This window comes from Scyliorhinus canicula, chromosome 29 (assembly GCF_902713615.1).
Source record: "Scyliorhinus canicula chromosome 29, sScyCan1.1, whole genome shotgun sequence".
Taxonomy (NCBI): Eukaryota; Metazoa; Chordata; class Chondrichthyes; order Carcharhiniformes; family Scyliorhinidae; genus Scyliorhinus; species Scyliorhinus canicula.
The window spans coordinates 11,840,980-11,865,496 of NC_052174.1; the positions used below are offsets into that span (position 1 = coordinate 11,840,980).

A 24,517-nucleotide genomic window follows, 5' to 3' on the forward strand; every position below is an offset into this window, starting at 1 on the left:
CTCCCTCCTCTCTCTCCCCGTCCTCCCTCTCTCTTCCACCGTCCCTCCCTCCCTCTCTCTTCCACCGTCCCTCCCTCCCTCTCTCTTCCACCGTCCCTCCCTCCCTCTCTCTTCCACCGTCCCTCCCTCCCTCTCTCTTCCACCGTCCCTCCCTCCCTCTCTCTTTCTCACCCCTTCCTGCCATACTCTGTTTCCCCATTTCCTCTTACACTCACTCTCTCTCTCTTTTCCCTCTCCTTTTCTACCCTCCAGCCCCTTGCGTACTCTGGTATCCTGACTGAACCCATCTGTTGAATTGCAGATCATTGTGACTGTGTGGAAACAGGATCAGGAAAAAGCAGAAGTCCGGGAGCACGGGTACCTGACCATCCTCCAGAACCGCAATCCCTCCCAAATGTTCCGAGAAGATCAAAACACCTTCAAAGCCCAAGGTATGTGAACGGCGGCGAGTGTGACCACTGCAATCAGAGTCCGGAATGTTCCAGACTCTCAGCAGGAGGATTAAAGCCGAGTATGTTTGCAAAAATATCAAGGGCGGTGCAAATAGAATGATTTCTTTTGTTCTTGACCCTAATCAACATTAAAGGTGTCTGCGCTGAGAAATGGAAACACTTCCACTCTTGTGCGCTGGTTATCAGACTGTTGTGGGTCCGTGTACAGAACCCGCGCGCTGTCCCGTGTGCGACGAGGGTGAATCTCTGCCATCATCCTGCTTTTGAGCTCCACAAAGGACGAGGAAAAGGGTTAAGGAGAGGCTGTTGGAAGAGATCTCTCATTGTCGTGCTTATCCCTATGGGCCAGGGTTTAGAGAACCCCAAAGTGTATCATGGAGTTCACCTGACCCACAACCTTTACTAGATTGTGGTATGGGGAGCACACGGCCCACTCTACAGGGGTGGGACAGCAAAAATGGAAAAGTATTTTTTTAAAGCAAAACAATGTTTATTCCGTGAACTCAAGTTAACCTTTTTAAAACATACAGTGAACATCTTAGCAACCATCAATTCAAATACACCTCCCAAAGAATACAACACTAAGTAATCCTTTAAGCTTTCCTTTTAACATCCATACGACTTAAAACACCTTTCAACAGAAGCACATTAGGTTGATATTCACTACTGAGAACATTTCTAATTCTGAATTCACCAAATGATCAAGAGATAGTCTTTTGATGGCAGAGAGAACAGCAGTACACCTGCTCTGTCTGGTTTCAGCTCCAACACCGGAAACGAATCTAAAACACACCCTGCAGCCTGCTCTAAAACGAAAGTAAAAAGCTGACAGCCCAGCTCCACCCACTCTCTGACATCACTGCAGTAATAAAAACCCATTTCTTAAAGGTACTGTCACATGACATTGAGCTGAGCTGCAGATCCCGTGTCCCTTCTGCCGCCTATTCCCACCTCCATCCCTGTCTCCGCCCAGCTGCTCACTGATAGCGTCATGCACGCTTTACTTACCTGCACCCTCCATGTTTTCTCTGCTCTCTAAACTCACGTCCCACCTCCCATCCTCCAGACAATCAGCCCATCTAAAGCTCTGTCGTCGGCATCCCAACTTGCACCGAACCCCATCGACACTCTTCACTCTGTCATTGGTTCCCGGTCCAGCAACAGGTGGATGTGTAAATTCCCCGGTTTTCAAATCCCTCGCCCACCCTGCAATCTTTGTCACCTCCTCCCATTCTATAATCCTCTGAGATTGGTGAGGGAGGAGGCAGATGTATGTAAAGCTGTGCTCTGTGAATAAATCCAGTATTGTTTTTCCCAATTAAGGGGCAATTTAGCATGGCCAACCCACTTACCTACACATCTTTGGGTTGTGGGGGCGAAACCCACGCAGGCACGAGGAGAATGTGCAAACTCCACACGGACAGTGACCCGGGGCCAGGATCGAACCCGGGTCCTCAGTGCCATGAGGCAGCAGGGCTAACCCACTGCGCCACCGTGCCGCCCTGAATCCAGTATGAAGTGAAAAGATTGGTGCCTGCTTCCCTCTTGCTCCACCTGGCTTCGCAAGGAGTTGGCGTTCTTGAACGCTCAATCTGGAGAGCCGGCGGACGGCAATTCAATTATTCTGGGAAGGGTTTTGGGCAGGATGAGAGATTGGCAGGATTGTGGTGTGGGAGTAAGTGGTCTTGCAACGGGGTAGTACAGACGCGATGGGCCGAGTGGCCCCCCGCTGTCTAAAACCCCAGACTCGTTTAAATAGTGTTGTCAGAAATTAGATTTTTTTCCCTCTGGGGGGCTGAGTACAATTGAAAGGGGAGCTTGGATGCAAAGAAAAGATGATTGCCTGTGACTATATAAAGTCTGCAGGGTGGGGTGGGGGTGAGAAGGGGGAGGAGGGTGAGTGTGCAGGGTGGGGGGGTGAGGAGGAGGGTGATCTCGACAGGCGAGAACAAGCTATACCACGTGCCTGACACGCAGCTCTGCTGACGTCAGTGGAGCCGGGTATCTGGCGGAGCGAATGCCTGCTTGTCTTGTGTCTCTGTCCAAGTTCAGGTTTTACCTAACCCTCTCCTGTATTTTTTGATTGTGTGCTAATAGTCGTTTGTTCTTTGTTTTAATGCCTCTTGTACCCTCCACCCCCGACTCTCCTCAGTGAGCACGTTGCTGACCGTGCTACCGCCTCCGACAGTCAAGTGTCGACAGCTGAACGTGTCGGGGAAGCAGCTAACCGTTATCAAAGGTAATGCCGTCGATGCACTTTGTGGCAATTTCAGGTTTTCCGAACGGTCCCCTTCCACATCGGCAGCGGGTCGCTCGCACTGTAAAAATCCGATTTCCGAGCAGGGGCATCATGTTGCATGGTGCCAGGTCTGAACCCATTTGAATCAGAACAATAGAACATTACAGCGCAGTACAGGCCCTTCGGCCCTCGATGTTGCGCTGACCTGTGAAACCATTCTAAAGCCCATCTACACTATTTCCTTATCATCCATATGCCTATCCAATGACCATTTGAATGCGTTTAGTGTTGGCGAGTCCACTACTGTTGCAGGCAGGGCATTCCACGCCCCTACTATTCTCTGAGTAAAGAACCTACCTCTGACATCTGTCCTATATCTATCTCCCCTCAATTTAAAGCTATGTCCCCTCGTGCTGGACATCACCACCCACGGAAAAAGGCTCTCACTGTCCACCCTATCTAATCCTCTGATCATCTTGTATGCCTCTATTCAGTCACCTCTTAACCTTCTTCTAACGAAAACAGCCTCAAGTCCCTAGGGTAATGCGGCTGTGGACTTCCAAAAAGACATTTGATAAGCAGGGTAGCATAGTAGTTCCCCGCTCAATATTTCAATCTCCACGGGCCCTCGGCAACTTTCTATCAGTCTCCTGGTTCCCATGTTATAATCTTCAAAGCGTAGGCCAGTCAGAAATGAAATGAAAATGGCTTATTGTCACAAGTAGGCTTCAAATGAAGTTACTGTGAAAAGCCCCTAGTCGCCACATTCCAGCGCCTGTTCGGGGAGGCTGTTACGGGAATCGAACCGTGCTGCTGGCCTGACTTGGTCTGCTTTCAAAGCCAGCGATTTAGCCCTGTGCTAAACCAGCCCCAACAGGAAAGCTAAACCTGAGCTGTCATTTAATCTTACACCGGGAAAGACTGACGCAGAATACCAAGCACAAAAACAAGCCATAGGTCCAGTGTCCTGCTCTTCATCTCTCTCTTCTCCCAGAGCCAGAGTCCTTTCTCCATCGTGTGTTTATCCAGCTTTCCCTTAAAATGTTCACCAGTTCACCTCAACCACTCCCTGTGGGAGCGAGTTCCATATTCACACAGGTTAATGTGGTTCCTGTGAATTCCCTATTGGGATTTGTACCCGACTGCCTTATCTTGGGGAGGTCTTGTTTTTTTTCTTTAAAATTTAAAGTGCCCAATTCTTTTTTTCCAATTAAGGGGCAATTTCATAGCATTTACAGTGAAGAAGGAGGCCATTCGGCCCATCGAGTCTGCACCGGCTCCTGGAAAGAGCACCCTACCTAAGGTCAACACCTCCACCCTATCCCAGTAACCCCACCCAACACTAAGGGCAATTTTGGACACTAAGGGCAATTTATCACGGCCAATCCACCTAACTTGAACATCTTTGGACTGTGGGAGGAAACCGGAGCACCCGGAGGAAACCCACACACACACGGGGAGGATGTGCAGACTCCGCACAGACAGTGACCCAGCCGGGAATCGAACCTGGGACTCTGGAGCTGTGAAGCGATTGTGCTATCCACAATGCTACCGTGCTGCCCCAATTCACGGCCAATTCACCTAACCTGCACATCTTTGGGTTGTGGGGTGAGACCCACGCAGACACGGGGAGAATGTGCAAACTCCTCACGGACAGTGACCCGGGGCTGGGATCGAACGCAGGTCCTCGGCGGGTACTCGAGGCAGTAGTGCTAACCACTGCACCACAGTGCCGCCCCGAGGAATTGCTAAATTGTCCCTCAATTGGGAAACAAATGAATTGGGTACTCTAACTTTATAAAAATACATTTTATTTTAAAACTTACGAAATTCCTGGGAATACAACCCGAGATTGGGTCATAAATCCTCACGGTTTAACGTGGTCTGGTGGTTTGTCATTGCTTGCTTGGAGTTGTAAAGCGTACTAGTGTCGGCCTCCGGTCCCAGGCTATCAGCCTGGTCAGGGTGTTCGTGTTCTGCCTCTGCTTTCTGCTGATTCGGGGCAGCAGCACCCACTGACCTGACCTCCTCAGGAAGTGGCTGCGTCCTCCTTGGCCAGCCCAGGGTGCAGCAGTCCTTGCCTCCAAGGTGACACGTATAATATTCCAACGGGGCCTTGACAGGGTAGATGCTGGGAGGCGTTTCCTCCTGGCTGGGGAATCTAGAACTAATGAAAATGAAAATCGCTTATTGTCACGAGTAGGTTTCAATGAAGTTACTGTGAAAAGCCCCAGGTCGCCACATTCCGGCGCCTGTCCGGGGAGGCTGGTACGGGAATCGAACTGTGCTGCTGGCCTGCTTGGTCTGCTGTAAAAGCCAGCGATTTAGCCGAGTGAGCTAAACCAGCCCCAACTAGGGGACAGGGTTTCAGAATAATCTGTATTAGTGTCACAAGTAGGCTTACATTAACACTGCAATGAAGTTACTGTGAAAAGCCCCTCGTCGCCACATTCCGGCGCCTGTTCGGGTACACTGAGGGAGAATTCAGAATGTTCAATTCACCCAACAGCACGTCTTTCGGGACTTGTGGGAGGAAACCGGAGCACCCGGAGGAAACCCACGCAGACACGGGGAGAACGTGCAGACTCCGCACAGACAGTGACCCAAGCCGGGAATCGAACCCGGGACCCTGGTGAAGCAACGGTGCTAACCACTGATACCGTACCGGCTGTTTAAGCTCCAGCGGAGGAGAAACCCCTTCACGTGAGCGCGCGCGTACAGCCTCCAAGCGGCCCTCTTTCCTGTATGTGTTGGTTTTGATGGCGCGGAGGGTTTTGTGGGGCTGTTGTCTGCCAGTGCTGCTTTAATGTCTCAATTCCGGTGCTGAACGGGCTGCTTTCTCTCTCTTTCCCAACAGTGTTAAACACCTCCTCCCAGGAGGAGATCTCCATCCAGGATATCCGCATTTTGCCAAACTTTAATGCCAGCTACTTGCCCATGATGCCTGATGGTTCGGTACTGCTGGTGGACAATGTTTGGTGAGAGCTGTACCCATGTGATTTTTGGGTGGGGTGGGGGGTGGGGGGGAGGTGCAGTTTATAAGGCATTGGGAAGGAGGTGGAAAGAACATGCGGCTGGTCCTATCGGCTCGGTGTTTGGGTGGGGGGGGGGGGGGCGGGGGGGGGGGGTGTCTGGAATCCTCCTGGTGTTGGCACAACCTCCAAACGGAGAGGGAAGGAGCGCGGTTTTCATTCTGGCAATCGGGCAGCAACGATCAGACCGGGGATGAGGGGGGGGGGGGGGGGGCAGCAGGGGAGAGGCGTAGAGAGGATTATCGACCTCCCCATTGTTATCCGGTGATCCGCGCTGGAATATCGGCCTGGTTAACCCCCGTTCCGTCACGACGAGGGTTCCTGAGTGAGGTCCAAACCGGAGCCATGGAATTGAGTACATCAATATACACGAGCGTACAAATTTGGAACAGAACTGGGTCATTCGAGCTTGCTCCATTTGATACCTAACTCGGTCCTAAAACTATTCAATGACCCTCCCTCCACTGTCCTCTGCGGAAGGGAATTCCGCTCACTCCTTTTTTTTTAAATTTAGAGTACCCAATTCATTTTTCCAATTAAGGGGCAATTTAGCCTGGCCAATCAACCTACCCTGCACATCTTTGGGTTGTGGGGGTGAAACCCACGCAGACACTGGGAGAATGGGCAAACCCCACACGGACAGTGACCCAGAGCCGGGTTCGAACCTGGGACCTCGGCGCCGTGAGGCAGCAGGGCTAACCCACTGCGCCACTGTGCTGCCCTTTCCGCTCACTCCTAACCCTCTGGAGAAAAACATTCCCTTCGTTCCCATCTTAAATGAGACCCCCCATATTTTTTAATGGTGTCCCCCATTCCTAGTCTCTCCTGGAAGGGGAAACATCCTTTTGGCCGGTCAATCTCCCTCATGATAATAATAATAGTCGCTTATTGTCACAAGTAGGCGTCAATGAAGTTACTGTGAAAATCCCCTAGTCGCCACATTCTGGCGCCCGTTCGGGGAGGCCGGTACGGGAATTGAACCCGCGCTGCTGCCTTGTTCTACCATTTACAAGCCAGCTATTTAGCCCACTGTGCTAAACCGGCCCCTGATCTTAAAGTCTCCATAAAGTAACCCCTCCACTGGCTAGATGCCCAGACTGTTCAACCTTCCCTCCATGATGTGCGGGGTTCAGTGGATCGGCTGTGCTAAATTGCCCCATAAGTGTCCAAAAGGTTAGGTGGGGTGACGGGGATAGGGTGGAGGCGTGGGCCTAGATGGGGTGCTCTTTCAGAGGGGCGCTGCAGACTCAATGGGCCGAATGGCCTCCCCCTGCTCTGCAGGGATACTATGGTTCTATAAGACAACCCCTTCATCCCAGGAAAACTTTCTTTGAACTGCTTCTAATGCAGTGGCTTCCTTCGGTAAATAAGGAAGCCATAACTGCACACACTACTCTAGACGTGGTCCCACTAAAGCCCGGTACAATGGTCGCTAAACATGCTCCGTTTTATATTCCATTCCCCTTGCAATAAATTAAATTTGTCTTCCTCGTGCCATTGCTGTACCTACATGCTAACTTTTCCTGATTCATGTACCAGGACACCCAGATCCCTCTGTATCTCATAAGTGCGGTCAGCACGGTAGCATTGTGGATAGCACAATTGCTTCACAGCTCCAGGGTCCCCGGTTCGATTCCTGGCTTGGGTCACTGTCTGTGCGGAGTCTGCACGTCCTCCCCGTGTGTGCGTGGGTTTCCTCCGGGTGCTCCGGTTTCCTCCCGCAGTCCAAAGATGTGCAGGTTAGGTGGATTGGCCGTGATAAATTGCCCCGTAGTGTCCAAAATTGCCCTTAGTGTTGGGTGAGGTTACTGGGTTATGGGGATAGGGTGGAGATGTTGACCGTGGGTCGGGTGCTCTTTCCAAGAGCCGGTGCAGACTCGATGGGCCGAATGGCCTCCTTCTGCACTGTAAATTCTATGATTAAAGTAGTATACATGTATTTATTGCGTGTCTATCCTTCCTGCCAAAAATCAACAGTTCACATTTTTCCACATTCCACCTGCCAAATTTGTGCCCACTTATTTCACCCGTATATTCCTTTGCAACCTCCCTATGCCCTCTTCATTACTTATTTTCCTATCTACCTTTGTGTCGTCAACACATTTAGCAACTGTGCATTCAGTCCTGTCATCCAAGTCATTGATATAAACTGTAAATATTTGGGACCCCAGCACTGATCCCCGTGATACTCCAGAAATGACCCATTTATGCCTGCTCTCTGTTTCCTCTGGCACCTGACGCCCTGTTGAAATCGAAGCACAGCACGTCCACATATTCCCCTTGACCTGTGATGCTTGCTCCCTCCTCTGAGAACTCCACAAGATTAATCGAGCCCGATTTCCCTTTGGCAAAACCACGCTGACTCTGCTTGGTTGCATTGAGCTTTTCAAAGTGCCGCCTTAATAATAGATTCCAGCATTTATCCTACGACAGACGCTAGCTCTTCCTTTCTCTGTCTCTTCCCCCACCCCACTCTTTCTTGAACAGAGAAGTTGCATTCATTACTTTCCAATCCGATGGGACTTTTCCTGAATCTCGGGAATTTTGGAGAATGAAACTCTGCATTTGCAATCTTGGCAGGCACTTCTATTCCGACCCGAGGGCAAAGTGCATCAGGACCTGGGGATTTGTCAACGTTTGGTTCTGATCATCTTCTCCGTGCCCTTTCCCTGGTGGTTGTGGTTCTTTTAAATTCTTCCCTCCCTTTCCATGATAAGGGAATAGTGTAGATGGGCTTTAGAGTGGTTTCACAGGTCGGCGCAACATCGAGGGCCGAAGGGCCTGTACTGCGCTGTAATGTTCTATTCTATTCTTTCACCTCTTCATTCGCAATAACTTTGGGGAGTTTTCAAGACAGATGCAAAATATCGAATCAATTCATCCACCGTTTCCTCGTTTTCCAATTGTAATTTCCTGATTCGCTCTCTCCAGTGGGCCAATGATTGGTTTACTTTTTTCTGTTTTAACTACCTGTAGAAACTCTGATTTTACATTTCCAACTTTCTCTCGAACCCTAATTTCTTGTTCTTTGCTTTTTTTTTAATAGTCTATCCAATCTGCTGACCCAGCCAGTAATTGTTGTGGAATTGTACGCTTTTTCTTCCGATTGGACAGCATCTTTAACTTCCTTAGTTAGCCGCGGATAGCGAATCCTTTTCCCCGACTTTCTCCCTCAGTTGAATGTATCTTTGCTGAGTGTTATGAAGTGTCCTCTTAAATGACAGCAACTCTCTGCTGACTTAATCCTTAACCTAATTTCCCAGATCACTTTAACCTTTGTACCCCCATAATTGCCCTTTAAGTTTAAAACACTAGTCTTAGACCCACTCTTCTCTCCCTCTAACCTAGCTCTTTGACCAAGCTTTTGGCCACCGTTCCTAATTGCTCTCTCTGTGCCTCGGGGTCAGGTTTTGTTGGGTAACGCGGCCTGGGGTGTTTATCCTTGTGACGGGTGCTATATAAATGCACGCGGTTGATGTTGTGATGGTCTTCTGACCGTTTCTCTGCCGTTGGTCTTGCTCCCCCGCAGCCACCAGTCGGGCGACGTGTCCGTGGCTTCGTTCTACAGGCTGGACGGCGATTCCAGCCGCCTCCCAACTAAGCTCAGCGCCCTGGAGGAGCAGGCGTTCCTCTTCCAGCTCCAGGTTCACGAGCGACCGCAACAGGAGACTAAGGAGGTACGGCACCCACATCACGATGCTTCATGCCAGTAACTGCTTCCATAGAAAGGAGAAACATTGTGAGTAAATCCGTCAAGGGGGCGCAGTGGTGTAATGGGAATGTCGCTGGTCTAGTAACTCAGAGGCCCAGGTTCTGGCAACACGGGTTCAAGTCCCACCGCAGCAACTGGGGGGGGGGGGGTTATGGAACAGAATGCGGAACACTTGGCCAATCGTGAAACCACCAGATTGTTGTAATAACCCGTCTGGTTCACTGAGGAACTCTGCCATCCTTACGTGGCCTGGCCTACACGTGACTCCAGAGTCACAGCAACGCGGGCGACTCTTCACTGCTCTCTGAGCCGCTGGTTGGGTCCCGACCCCCGACGGAGAATGTCACCGTGCGTGTACCCACACACCACACGGACCGCAGCGCTTGACGACTTCCCAAGGGGCAGTTAGGATTGGGCAATAGATGCTCACCTAAAGGGATAAATGTTCACAGGGAGGGGGAATGGGTAAGAGCAGGTAATTGTTTTGGGTTGGGGGGGGGGGGGGGCGGCGTTGGGAGAGACGGCAGTGGGCCAGATGGGGAATGGGGCTAATTTTATAGGACTGTCTGTTAAAGTGCTTCCCCGAGTGCTGAAGTGAGCGAAGGCATGGCCCCGGCATTTCCTCTCTACGCACTACAGGTGGGTATTGGAATCCAGTCTCTCCCACTTCACAGCCATTCTTTACTCCGTGTCCACTGCGTGTTGCCGAACCGTTGGGGGGGGGTATTTTTCATCTTGTTGTGAAACCGGACAAAGATGGGGAAAGATAATCGATGGGCTGAATGGCCTCCTCCGCTGTAACGTCTCTATGTATTAATTGGTAGCAGTGGGAACAAGACGAGGCCATTCAGCCTCTTCCAGCCTATCCCTTCACATATCGCGGCCTCATTTTTACCCACCTCTCCTCCGTTTCTCTTGATACCCTTGCCCCATCAAAAATCTCTCCACCTTGAAAGGATGTTAAACCGTCTCTCTCTCTCTGTCTCTGGTGCCCTCTCTCTTGCTCACCCTCTCTGGCGCCCTCCCCCTCTCTGGCGCCCTCCCCCCCCTCTGGCGCCCTCCCCCCCTCTGGCGCCCTCCCCCCCTCTGGCGCCCTCCCCCCCTCTGGCGCCCTCCCCCCCCTCTGGCGCCCTCCCCCCCCCTCTGGCGCCCTCCCCCCCCTCTGGCGCCCTCCCCCCCCTCTGGCGCCCTCCCCCCCCTCTGGCGCCCTCCCCCCCCTCTGGCGCCCTCCCCCCTCTCTGGCGCCCTCCCCCCCTCGCAGGGAGCATTGCCGTCTAATATGGTTGCTATAAGCATCAGGGTGAGGTGTGCGATAGACTTGATAGACAGGATGGCCTCTTCCTGTCTGCCATTGGCAGCCGCTTGGCAGTAGATCAGGTCAGAATTAACTTGCGCCATTCCGCCACCCCCGTCTTCGCAAATGGTCCTGGCACTGCCTACCTCTGTAATGCCAGCTGGAGTAATTTGTTCTTGTTCTTCTCTCGCCCCTTTTCAAACACGATTAGGGTCTGGAAGTGCCCTTGACTGCGATAGTGTGCTGGTCCACTGCCAACCTGCCCCTGGACAACAAGATCTATACACATTACAGGTGGGTATCTGAGTCCCGTCTCTCCCACTTTACTGTTTCCAAGCAGGAAGCATACTATTAACCATGTGATGCTTTGTGAGTGTTTCAGTTATTTATGAATTAACCAGAGATAGTAACCAGGGCCCATTGAGCCGACCCACATTCAGTCAGATCCTGGCTAATCCTGCGTTTCACCTCCACTTTCCCGCCCGCCCCTTCCCCCATCCGTTGATTTCCCGAGAAACGAAAAAACCTGTCTATCCCAGCCTTAAACGTTTTCAAGGATGGAGCATCTGCAACCCCCCCCCCCCCCCCCCCCCCCCCCCCCCCCCCCCCCCCCCCCGGGCACCTGCAGAGAATTCCAAAGGTTGTGTGCAGTTTATCTTCCCCTCGGTCCTGAATGATTGCCCCCCTTATCCAGACGCTGGGCCCTACCCTGTCAAATATACCCTCCCAACACTTGCAACCCCCCCCCCTCCCAAAAATCACTCACCATCTGACTTGGAAATCCTTCACTGTCGTTGGGTCAGAATCCTGGAACACCCTCCCTAACAGCACAGTGGGTGTACCTACACTACACGGGACTGCGGCGGTTTCAAGATGGCGGCTCACCCACCCCCTTCTCGAGGGGCAATTGGGGATGGGCTGGCCTGCCGCACCAGCATATCATGCTCGCCCTTCAAAAACATCCGTCCCACACTTTTACAGTGGGACACTGGACGGGAGAGGGGAAGGAGAGGCTGGGGAACAAAATGAGGCAGGGGTTCCCAAAGACGCTGCGTGACCAGCACTCCATTGGCCCTCCGCGTCTCAATCTTTGTTGAAGGGGATTGGAGGAGAATGTAAAGAGGTCTTGCTCCAATTTGAAGCCATGATGTGGAGATGCCGGCGTTGGACTGGGGCGAGCACAGTAAGAAATCTCACAACACCAGGTTAAAGTCCAACAGGTTTGTTTCAAACACGAGCTTTCGGAGCACTGCTCCTTCCTCCTTCACTCACCTGAATCATTCACCTGAGGAAGGAGCAGTGCTCCGAAAGCTCGTGTTTGAAACAAACCTGGTGGACTTTAACCTGGTGTTGTCAGACTTCTTACTGTCCAATTTGAAGAGTTTCGGTGAGACCACACCTGGAATAGTGTGAACCACGTTACTAGCCATATTCGAGGAAGGATATACTTGCATTGGGGGAAGATTACAGCAAAGGTTCTCTGAATTGGTCCCGGGGGTAATAGTCTGAATAAATTGAGCTTGCTCAATCTTCCAATTGTTGAGGGGGCACAGTGGTTGGCACTGCTGCCTCACAGCGCCAGGGATCCGGGTTCAATCCCAGCTTCGGGTGACTCTCTGTGTGGAGTTTGTTCATTTCCCCCCCCCCCCCCCCCCCCCCCGTGTGTGTGTGGGTTTCCTCCGGGTGCTCCGGTTTCCTCCCACAGTCCAAAGACGTGCAGGTTAGGGCGGATTGGCCATTTCCCCTTCGTGTCCAAAGGTGCGCAGGAAGGGTGGGGTTAGGGTGAGGAAGTGGGTCTGGGCAGGGTGCTTGTTCACTGGGCCGTTGCAGACTCGATGGGCCAAATGGCCTCCTTCTGCACTGTAGGGATTCTATGATATTCTCTGGAGTTGAGAAGAAACCAAAAATTCTCTGGGGACTTTTTATATTCATTTATGGGATGAGTGTCACTGGCCAAACCTGGACAATTTATTCCCAATCCCTAATTGCCCCTTGAGGAGGTGGTGGGTGAGCCCCCTTCTTGAACCCGCTGCAGTCCCTGTGGTGTAGGTGCTCCCACAATGCTGTTAGGGAGGATGTTGCCCCCGGCGACAGTGAAGGAACGGCCGATATATTTCCCAGTCAGGGTGTTGAGTGACTGGGAGGGGAACCTCCAGGTGGTGGGGTTCCCAGGTATCTCCTGCTCTTGTCCTTCTAGATGGTAGAGGCCGTGGGTTTGGTAAGTGCTGCTGGGGGAGCCTTGGTGAGTTGCTGCAGTGCATCTTGGAGATGGCGGAAAGGCTTTGGGGACTCGGGTGTGTTACTTGCCACAACATTCCCAGCCCCTGCGACCTCTGCCCCCGCGACCTCTGCCCCTGCGACCTTCCGCCGCTCCAGTTAAGACAACAATATGTCTGCTGGTTCCATGTGGATTGATGTCTGTCGGTTCCGTGCGGATTGATGTCTGTCGGTTCCGTGCGGATTGATGTCTGTCGGTTCCGTGCGGATTGATGTCTGCTGGTTCCGTGCGGATTGATGTCTGTTGGTTCCGTGCGGATTGATGTCTGTTGGTTCCGTGCGGATTGATGCCTGTTGGTTCCGTGCGGGTTGATGTCTGTCGGTTCCGTGCGGATTGATGTCTGTTGGTTCTGTGCGGATTGATGCCTGCTGGTTCTGTGCGGATTGATGTCTGCTGGTTCTGTGCGGATTGATGTCTGCTGGTTCCGTGCGGATTGATGTCTGTTGGTTCCGTGCGGATTGATGTCTGCTGGTTCCGTGCGGATTGATGCCTGCTGGTTCTGTGCGGATTGATGTCTGTTGGTTCCGTGCGGATTGATGTCTGCTGGTTCTGTGCGGATTGATGCCTGCTGGTTCCGTGCGGATTGATGCCTGCTGGTTCCGTGCGGATTGATGTCTGTTGGTTCCGTGCGGATTGATGCCTGCTGGTTCCGTGCGGATTGATGTCTGCTGGTTCTGTGTGGATTGATGTCTGCTGGTTCCGTGCGGATTGATGTCTGCCTGTACCGTGCGGATTGATGTCTGTTGGTTCTGTGCGGATTGATGCCTGTTGGTTCTGTGCGGATTGATGCCTGCTGGTTCCGTGCGGATTGATGTCTGTTGGTTCCGTGCGGATTGATGTCTGTCGGTTCCGTGCGGATTGATGCCTGCTGGTTCCGTGCGGATTGATGTCTGCTGGTTCCGTGCGGATTGATGTCTGCTGGTTCCGTGCGGATTGATGTCTGCTGGTTCCGTGCGGATTGATGTCTGTTGGTTCCGTGCGGATTGATGTCTGTCGGTTCCGTGCGGATTGATGTCTGTCGGTTCTGTGCGGATTGATGCCTGTTGGTTCCGTGCGGATTGATGCCTGTTGGTTCTGTGCGGATTGATGCCTGTTGGTTCTGTGCGGATTGATGTCTGCTGGTTCCGTGCGGATTGATGCCTGTTGGTTCCGTGCGGATTGATGCCTGTCGGTTCCGTGCGGATTGATGCCTGTTGGTTCCGTGCGGATTGATGCCTGTTGGTTCCGTGCGGATTGATGTCTGTTGGTTCCGTGCGGATTGATGTCTGTCGGTTCCGTGCGGATTGATGCCTGTTGGTTCCGTGCGGATTGATGTCTGTTGGTTCCGTGCGGATTGATGCCTGTCGGTTCCGTGCGGATTGATGCCTGTTGGTTCTGTGCGGATTGATGCCTGTTGGTTCTGTGCGGATTGATGCCTGTTGGTTCTGTGCGGATTGATGTCTGCTGGTTCTGTGCGGATTGATGCCTGTTGGTTCTGTGCGGATTGATGTCTGCTGGTTCCGTGCGGATTGATGTCTGTCGGTTCCGTGCGGATTGATGTCTGTTGGTTCCGTGCGGATTGATGCCTGCTGGTTCTGTGCGGATTGATGCCTGTTGGTTCCGTGCGGATTGATGTCTGTTGGTTCCGTGCGGATTGATGTCTGTTGGTTCCGTGCGGATTGATGTCTGTTGGTTCCGTGCGGATTGATGTCTGTTGGTTCCGTGCGGATTGATGTCTGTTGGTTCTGTGCGGATTGATGCCTGTTGGTTCCGTGCGGATTGATGTCTGTTGGTTCCGTGCGGATTGATGTCTGTTGGTTCCGTGCGGATTGATGCCTGTCGGTTCCGTGCGGATTGATGTCTGCTGGTTCTGTGCGGATTGATGCCTGTTGGTTCCGTGCGGATTGATGTCTGCTGGTTCTGTGCGGATTGATGCCTGTTGGTTCCGTGCGGATTGATGTCTGCTGGTTCCGTGCGGATTGATGTCTGCTGGTTCCGTGCGGATTGATGCCTGTTGGTTCCGTGCGGATTGATGTCTGTTGGTTCCGTGCGGGTTGATGTCTGTTGGTTCCGTACGGATTGATGTCTGTTGGTTCCGTGCGGATTGATGTCTGCTGGTTCCGTGCGGATTGATGTCTGCTGGTTCCGTGCGGATTGATGTCTGCTGGTTCCGTGCGGATTGATGTCTGCTGGTTCCGTGCGGATTGATGTCTGCTGGTTCCGTGCGGATTGATGTCTGCTGGTTCCGTGCGGATTGATGTCTGCTGGTTCCGTGCGGATTGATGTCTGCTGGTTCCGTGCGGATTGATGCCTGTTGGTTCCGTGCGGATTGATGTCTGTTGGTTCCGTGCGGGTTGATGTCTGTTGGTTCCGTGCGGATTGATGTCTGTTGGTTCCGTGCGGATTGATGTCTGTCGGTTCCGTGCGGATTGATGTCTGTTGGTTCCGTGCGGATTGATGTCTGTCGGTTCCGTGCGGATTGATGTCTGTTGGTTCCGTGCGGATTGATGTCTGTTGGTTCCGTGCGGATTGATGTCTGTTGGTTCCGTGCGGATTGATGCCTGCTGGTTCCGTGCGGATTGATGTCTGTCGGTTCCGTGCGGATTGATGCCTGCTGGTTCCGTGCGGATTGATGTCTGCTGGTTCTGTGCGGATTGATGCCTGTTGGTTCCGTGCGGATTGATGTCTGTTGGTTCTGTGCGGATTGATGTCTGTTGGTTCCGTGCGGATTGATGTCTGTCGGTTCCGTGCGGATTGATGTCTGTTGGTTCTGTGCGGATTGATGTCTGCCTGTACCGTGCGGATTGATGTCTGTTGGTTCCGTGCGGATTGATGCCTGTTGGTACCGTGCGGATTGATGTCTGTTGGTTCCGTGCGGATTGATGTCTGTCGGTTCCGTGTGGATTGATGTCTGTCGGTTCCGTGCGGATTGATGTCTGTTGGTTCTGTGCGGATTGATGTCTGTTGGTTCCGTGCGGATTGATGTCTGTCGGTTCCGTGCGGATTGATGTCTGTCGGTTCCGTGCGGATTGATGTCTGTTGGTTCCGTGCGGATTGATGCCTGTTGGTTCCGTGCGGATTGATGTCTGTTGGTTCCGTGCGGATTGATGCCTGTTGGTTCCGTGCGGATTGATGTCTGTTGGTTCCGTGCGGATTGATGCCTGTTGGTTCTGTGCGGATTGATGTCTGCTGGTTCCGTGCGGATTGATGTCTGTTGGTTCTGTGCAGATTGATGTCTGTTGGTTCTGTGCGGATTGATGTCTGCTGGTTCCGTGCGGATTGATGTCTGTCGGTTCCGTGCGGATTGATGTCTGTTGGTTCCGTGCGGATTGATGTCTGTCGGTTCCGTGCGGATTGATGTCTGTTGGTTCTGTGCGGATTGATGTCTGCTGGTTCTGTGCGGATTGATGCCTGTTGGTTCTGTGCGGATTGATGTCTGTTGGTTCCGTGCGGATTGATGTCTGTTGGTTCCGTGCGGATTGATGTCTGTTGGTTCCGTGCGGATTGATGCCTGTTGGTTCCGTGCGGATTGATGTCTGCAGGTACTGTGCGGATTGATGTCTGTCGGTTCCGTGCGGATTGATGTCTGTTGGTTCTGTGCGGATTGATGTCTGCCTGTACCGTGCGGATTGATGTCTGCTGGTTCCGTGCGGATTGATGTCTGCTGGTTCCGTGCGGATTGATGTCTGTTGGTTCTGTGCGGATTGATGCCTGTTGGTTCTGTGCGGATTGATGTCTGCTGGTTCCGTGCGGATTGATGTCTGCTGGTTCTGTGCGGATTGATGTCTGTCGGTTCTGTGCGGATTGATGCCTGTTGGTTCTGTGCGGATTGATGTCTGCCTGTACCGTGCGGATTGATGTCTGTTGGTTCCGTGCGGGTTGATGTCTGTTGGTTCCGTGCGGATTGATGTCTGTTGGTTCCGTGCGGATTGATGTCTGTTGGTTCTGTGCGGATTGATGCCTGCTGGTTCCGTGTGGATTGATGTCTGTTGGTTCCGTGCGGATTGATGTCTGTTGGTTCCGTGCGGATTGATGCCTGTTGGTTCTGTGCGGATTGATGTCTGCTGGTTCCGTGCGGATTGATGTCTGCTGGTTCCGTGCGGATTGATGTCTGTTGGTTCCGTGCGGATTGATGCCTGTTGGTTCCGTGCGGATTGATGTCTGTCGGTTCCGTGCGGATTGATGTCTGTTGGTTCTGTGCGGATTGATGTCTGCCTGTACCGTGCGGATTGATGTCTGTTGGTTCCGTGCGGGTTGATGTCTGTTGGTTCCGTGCGGATTGATGTCTGTTGGTTCCGTGCGGATTGATGTCTGTTGGTTCTGTGCGGATTGATGCCTGCTGGTTCCGTGCGGATTGATGTCTGTTGGTTCCGTGCGGATTGATGTCTGTTGGTTCTGTGCGGATTGATGTCTGTTGGTTCTGTGCGGATTGATGCCTGCTGGTTCCGTGCGGATTGATGCCTGCTGGTTCCGTGCGGATTGATGTCTGTTGGTTCCGTGCGGATTGATGCCTGTTGGTTCTGTGCAGATTGATGCCTGTTGGTTCCGTGCGGATTGATGTCTGTTGGTTCTGTGCGGATTGATGCCTGTTGGTTCTGTGCGGATTGATGTCTGTTGGTTCCGTGCGGATTGATGTCTGCTGGTTCTGTGCGGATTGATGCCTGTCGGTTCCGTGCGGATTGATGCCTGTTGGTTCTGTGCGGATTGATGTCTGTTGGTTCCGTGCGGATTGATGTCTGCTGGTTCCGTGCGGATTGATGTCTGTTGGTTCTGTGCGGATTGATGCCTGTTGGTTCCGTGCGGATTGATGCCTGTTGGTTCCGTGCGGATTGATGTCTGCTGGTTCCGTGCGGATTGATGTCTGCTGGTTCTGTGCGGATTGATGCCTGTTGGTTCTGTGCGGATTGATGTCTGTTGGTTCCGTGCGGATTGATGTCTGTTGGTTCCGTGCGGATTGATGCCTGTTGGTTCCGTGCGGATTGATGTCTGCAGGTACTGTGCGGATTGATGTCTGTTGGTTCCGTGCGGATTGACGTCTGCAGGTACTGTGCGGATTGATGCCTGTTGGTTCCGTGCGGATTGATGTCTGCTGGTTCTGTGCGGATTGATGCCTGTTGGTTCCGTGTGGATTGATGTCTGTTGGTTCTGTGCGGATTGATGTCTGTTGGTTCTGTGCGGATTGATGTCTGTTGGTACTGTGGTAGGCAGTCCAACATGGTTAACGTGCTCCATCATGTGGCCGTTTATGGATTTGCAGCCATGGGTGACATCAAATAAAGATGAAAGCGAGACAAACAGAGCTCCTGTCAAATATCTCTCAGCAGCGGGGAGCAAGGCGTGGGAGCAGGTGGCCTGTCTGCCTAGTGTTTTGATTGGTGGAAAAACCTCTTTCCAACACTGTGATAGCCTTGGCAATATTACAGCGCAGCCGGGGGCCATTGAGTCCATGCCAGACGCCTGACACCATTACTCACGAAGCACTCACTTGCAAAAGTAGCTCGCTGTGAGCTCCAGGGCGTTTGAGAATCGATGAGGATAGCAGGAACACGGCAACAGGAGCAGGCCATTCGGCCCCTCGAGCATGTTCATTCAAATCACGGGCTGATCCATACCTTAACTCCCAACAACCCGCCACCTTTGTCTCCGTGACCTTTAAACCCCTTGGCCAACACCAACCTCCTGTTCTGAGCGATCCCACAGTTGACGGCTTTATTTTGCGGTGGAGGGTGTCCCGTTGTGCGAGGAAATGATTCTTGGCATCCCCCCCCCCAGCGGCTGGGCTCGAATTCGAAGAGGAGTCAGAGGCGACTTTAAGATCCTGAGAGGGGGGGGGGGATGTGGAGAGGATGTTTCCTCTTGTGGGAGAATCTAGAACCTGGCGGGGGGGGGGGGGGGGAGTCACTGTTTAAAAATAAGGGGGTGGCCCCTTTAAGACGGAGATGAGGAGAAATATTTTCTCTCCGAGGACGGAGTCTCTGGATCTCTCTTCCTCAAAAGGCGGCGGAAGCAGAATCTTGGAATATTTTTAAGGCAGAGCTGGATAGATTCTCGATTAACGGGGGGGTGAAAGGTTATCAGAGGTGAAAGGTTACCAGGGGTGGAATTTGAGGTTCAGGTTGCAATCAGACCAGCCGTGATCTTATTGAATGGCAAGAGTAGGCTCGAGAGGCCGAATGGCCTCTTCCTCCTAATTCGTATGTTCAAGACCTCAATTAATCTTTGCTCCTACTACATCAATGCCCTTTCCTGGGAGTATTGTTGTTCTGTTATTTGCTTTCCGCTGGGTTAATGGAGAAGTTTTGCTCCCGAGGACTTTGGTTTTCATAAGAATGCGCGGGGCGTTGAGTGGAAATATTTATTCTGCCGTTTCCGTCTTTCTTCCCCCCCCCCCCCCCCCCCCAAATCAGGCTGCCCAACATTCAGCTGAACCGTCCCAAGTTTGTGATGATGGCAGCGTGCGAGTCGCCCGTCACCCTCTACAAGCGTTTCACTGTCAAATACACACTCCTCAACAACCTGCAGGACTTCCTGGCTGTGAGGCTGGTGTGGACTCCAGAGAGTGCTCTCAACATGCAGGCGGGTGAGCACTGTGCGAGCGGTGGGTGTCCGTGCGTGGGTGGGTGGGCGGGCGCGCGCGTGTGCCTCCCAGACGGCAGAGGGGCGAGGGTTTTGCGGCTGTCCCAGAATCAATTGCGCCACTCGTGGAGCGCGGTTTGCAAAGGAGCAGGTTGGAGATGGCGATGTTCAAGCCTTGTGCATCCTTTGGGAGCTCTGGGAGTCTTTCTCCATAGCAATGCCCGGGCCAATCAGAGTCGTCTCGCCACCCAATCAGCAACCTTTTCACCCGCAGTATAAATTGTTCTGAGAGTTTGAAATTTGGCATTCTTGCATTTGTCCTGATTGCGAGATGGAAGACTTTGACAAGTCCCCCTTTACAGCAATATAATGTCGATTTATGGGCAAGCGTAGCAAGGCCTAAGGGTGAAATCTGAAACGCAGCAATGAGATTGGTGATAAATGCTGGATAAACCCAGCAGGGATGGCAGCATCCGTGTTGCGAGGAACACAGTTAATATTTCGAGTCCATTGACCCTTCTACAGAATTGGGGGGGGGGGGGGGGTTAGAAATACGATGAAATATATACTTGGAGAGGTGGGGTGGGGCAGAATGGAAAGTCCGTGATGGGCCGGAGTTGAGGAGAGGTCGCCAAAGATGTCATGGAGAAAAGGGGCTATTCTTGGTGCCATTAAGGACAGAAGAGTGTCGGCGAAAAGTAGGATTGCAGAATGTGTTCATAGGAAAAGAGTATATTCAGTGGGGGGGAAACCTGCACAAAGGAACAGTGACCATGTGGGGTGGAGGTGGGGGGGGGGGACAAAGGGGAGGAGTCAAGTTAGTGGGGAAACTTCACCGCCTACCCAAGGGAAGGTTAATGCGATATGGTAAAAGGGAGGCTCGTGTGGGGTACAGACACATGGCATGGAGCAGTGGGCTGAATGGCCTGTTGCGAGGGGGCTGTTACCGGGGCGGCCGTGGGGCCTGTTCTGCCTGCTTCCCGCCAGCGGGTGTGTACCTTTGTGTTTCCCTGAACGCTTGCCATTCCGAATGCTATTCTGACTTTCATTAGGTAAGAAGCTGTCCGAGGAGGATCTCCGTGCAGCCGAGACCACCCTCCACTCGGTGGTGTGTCACACGCCACTCAGCCACTTGGGTTACTGCAAGAAAGGCAGCACGGTGACCTACAAAGTGGCTTTCCAGGTGCTCCGCACAGGACTCTTTGAGGTAACGCCATTTCCCAACTTTGCAGTTTTCGAGACTTGTTACGGTTTCTCAAAGGCTTAAAATAAATCAGATATTTTCGAAATACGTACAACACGCACCTTTTGGGCCAACTGTTCCAAGGCGATTGGAGTCATACCTGGCACCAAGGTTAGAGGTCAGTCGCCTCAGTCCCAGGACATCACTGCGGGCGTTCCTCAGGCTGGTCCTAGGCCCAGCCATCTTCAGCTGCTTCATCAATGACCTCCCTTCCATCATAAGGTCAGATGTTTGTGGACGACGGCACAATGTTCAGCACCATTCGCGACTCAGACACTGAAGCAGTCCATGTCCAAATGCAGCAGGATCTGGACAATATTTGGGCAGCACAGAGCATTGTGGATAGCACAATTGCTTCACAGCTCCAGGGTCCCAGGTTCAATTCCCGGCTTGGGTCACTGTCTGTGCGGAGTCTGCACGTCCTCCCCGTGTGTGCGTGGGTTTCCTCCGGGTGCTCCGGTTTCCTCCCACAGTCCAAAGATGTGCAGGTTAGGGTGGATTGGCCGTGCTAAATTGCCCTCAGTGTCCAAAATTGCCCTCAGTGTTGGGTGGGGTTACTGGGTTATGGGGATAGGGTGGAGGTGTGGCCCTTGGGTAGGGTGCTCTTTCCAAGAGCCGGTGCAGACTCGATGGGCCGAATGGCCTCCTCTGCACTGTAAATTCTATGATCTATGATCCAGGCTTGGGCTGACAAGCGGCAACTAACATTCGTGCCACTCAAGTGCCAAGCAATGACTGCCTCCAACAAGAGAGGATCTAATCAACGCCCCTTGACATTCAATGGCATTACCATCGCTGAATCCCCCACTATCACCATCCTGGGGGTTACCATTGATCAGATACTGAACTGGACCCAGCCACATTAATACTGTGGCTACCAGGGCAGGTCAGAGGCTGGGAATCCTGCGGAGAGTAACTCCCCAATAATCTACAAGGCATAATTCAGGGGTGTGATGGAATACCCTCCACTTGCCACCACCAACACTCCAGAAGTTTAAAACCAACCGGGACAAAGCAGCCCCACTTGATTAGCCATCCACAGGCATTCAGTCCCTCCACCACCGACTCACGGTGGCAGCCGTGTATACCATCCACAAGATGCTATCCTCTTCCAGAACCTGACATGCCGCCTGAAGGAAGGAGGGTATAAAGCTGCAGAAATGCAGCGAGTTCACTTTACACTTTGTTAATATCTCCTGTATCAATGTGGGGAGTGAAATGTGGAGGTTTCACGTTGCAGAGATTAGTTGAACGCGGTCTGATTATATTGATTATATTTACCTGTAATTAACTGGGTGTTTCTTATCTAAACCACCAATGATCTGGATAATTGATTGAGATTTTTAATCATTCCGCATCAAGATATTGAATATTGTTTGTCTTTCCTCTGGCCCTTCTCCCTGTTCCCCTCTGTCTCTCTCTTTCACTGTATCTCTGTCTTCCCTCTCTCTCTCTTTCTCTCCATCTCGTCCGCCCTAACTCTCTCCCACCATCTCGCCTTTCTCCATCTGCCCCATTCCTTCTTTCTCTCCACCTCCTTCTCTCTCTCCCCGTCTTCCCCTCTCTCTTTCTCTCCGTCTCCCCTCTCTCGCTCACACCAGCTGAGTCAGCACATGAAGCTGAAGTTGCAGTTCACCGCCAGCGTGACGAACCCTCCCCCCGAGGCCCGGCCGGTTTCCCGGAAGAATAGCCCGAGCAGCCCGGCGGTGCGGGACCTGATGGAGCGGCACCAGACCAGCCTGGGCCGCTCGCAGTCCTTCTCCCATCAGCAGCCTTCGCGCAACAGTCACCTGATGAGGTAAGGACGCTGCGGACGGCAACAAGCCAGTGGGAGAGGGCCATTCGACCCACCACGTCTGTGCTAGCTCTTTGAGAGAGTTCTCAAATATTCCCACATTCCTCCTCTTTCCCCCCATAGTCCTGCTGACTTTTCCCCTAGTCCCCGTTTTGAAAGTTCCTGTTGGATCTGCTTCCATTTCAGGCAGCACCTTCCAGAATATAACTCACTGTTTAAAAAAAAAAAATAGAGCTCTACATCTCCCCCTCTAGTTCTTTTACCGATTATATTAAACACGTCCCTCTGGTCAATGGAAACAGTTGTTCCTGATTTACTCGATTAGAATCCCTCGTGATTTGAAACACATGGGCAACTGTGCGGCAAACGATGCAATCCTGATTAAGATTTGGTTGAAAAAGTCTTGTCTTTGTTTTCAAATCCCTTCTTCTCTGCGTCCCACATTTTAAAAAAAATAAGTTTAGAGTACATAGTTATTTTTTTTCAATTAAGGGACAATTGAGGGGCTGGTTTAGCACACTGGGCTAAATCGCTGGCTTTTAAAGCAGACCAAGGCAGGCCAGCAGCACGGTTCAATTCCCGTACCAGCCTCCCCGAACAGGCGCCGGAATGTGGCGACTAGGGGCTTTTCACAGTAACTTCATTGAAGCCTACTCGTGACAATAAGCAATTTTCATTTTCATTTCATTTATAAATTTAAGACTAGCCAATTTTTTTTTTCCAATTAAGGGGCAATTTAGTGTGGGCAATCCACCTACACGGCACATCTTTTGGGTTGTGGGGGTGAGACCCACGCAGACACGGGGAGAAGGGATCGGACCCGGGTCCTCGGCGCTGTGAGGCAGCAGTGCTAACCACTGCCCGCCGTGCTGCCCTTGCGCCCCTACAATCCTCCCCCCTTGAGGACCTTGGATGTCCATCGTTCCACCGCTGGCAGCCGTGCCTGCAGCGGCCAGGGCCCGAAGTTCCGGAATTCCGTCCCTGCGCCTCTCTGTGGAAATGCTGGATCCCAGGGGCCGGAATTGGAGGAGCGCTGGCGTCTCGGGTGGGGTTGTGCAGCTAGAGGAGGTTACAGAGAGGTTACAATCCAAAACACAATCCTTCATAAGTTATCTACATCCCAGGGATCCTCCAAAGCCTAAAACAATATCTCATTAGCCCACTATCTGTTTAAAAAAAAAAGTAAATGGTTAAAATCAATGATTACCTCACTTTTACAATCTCTTAATCACAGCATTAGACCTGTTTTTTTTAATAACATTGCTGCAAACAATATAAAATATAACAATTTCTTGCATTCGTCACACAGGACTGGGAGCGTGATGGAGCGCCGTGCGATCACTCCCCCCGTCGGGTCGCCAATCGCCCGGGCGCTCTACCTTCCCTCGGAGAAAGCGGCGCTAAGTGTGGACAAGATCGCCAAACGCGAGTGCAAAGTGCTGGTGGTGGAGCCAGTAAAGTAGGAGAAGGATCGGGGGAGGGGGACCAAGTGGGGAAATGTGGCCACGCGGCCGCCTTGGAAGCTAGCTACATCTGAGCAACTCTGCATGAGGCAGAACAGCACAAAGCAATTGCTTATTACTCTTCCTGGGGGGGGGGAAAAAGCTCTTCCATCCTCATCCCATTCAGCCATGTCGTCTCAAACTTTCGGCCGTGCGTTTTGTGTCTTATGCTTTGGTGAAGCAGGTTAAAATAGAGACCGAGGGTCATTTCACAACTCGGGGAAGGGTGGGTGGTGGGGGGGATCCGAGTCCTTTGACCAGAATTGTGTTCCGGGTTGGAGAAAGCTGCAGGCGTTTGAATCCAGTATTACGGGTCGGCCACAGACGGAACCACGTTCACGGTCCGCTTTACACGGGAGAGAGGGGGGAGTCACAAATTGTATCACCCCTCACGATTCGGAGTTGAGATATTGAA

General features: G+C 52.2%; 1 protein-coding gene across 2 annotated transcripts in view; it reads left to right on the forward strand.

Annotated features, from left to right (window-relative positions):
- The window catches only part of trappc14 (trafficking protein particle complex 14), a 73,742-nt gene extending 49,546 nt beyond the window's left edge, over positions 1 to 24,196 (forward strand). For both annotated transcript variants that reach the window (XM_038786903.1, XM_038786904.1), the window contains exons 3-11: positions 302 to 431; positions 2,605 to 2,691; positions 5,549 to 5,669; positions 9,253 to 9,400; positions 10,941 to 11,023; positions 19,394 to 19,566; positions 20,615 to 20,769; positions 22,407 to 22,603; positions 23,910 to 24,196. In XM_038786903.1, coding sequence (XP_038642831.1) covers positions 302 to 431; positions 2,605 to 2,691; positions 5,549 to 5,669; positions 9,253 to 9,400; positions 10,941 to 11,023; positions 19,394 to 19,566; positions 20,615 to 20,769; positions 22,407 to 22,603; positions 23,910 to 24,063 — 1,248 coding nt within the window. In that variant the 3' untranslated portion in view covers positions 24,064 to 24,196. The remainder of the gene's footprint in view (positions 1 to 301; positions 432 to 2,604; positions 2,692 to 5,548; positions 5,670 to 9,252; positions 9,401 to 10,940; positions 11,024 to 19,393; positions 19,567 to 20,614; positions 20,770 to 22,406; positions 22,604 to 23,909) is intronic.
- The last annotated feature ends 321 nt before the right edge of the window (positions 24,197 to 24,517 follow it).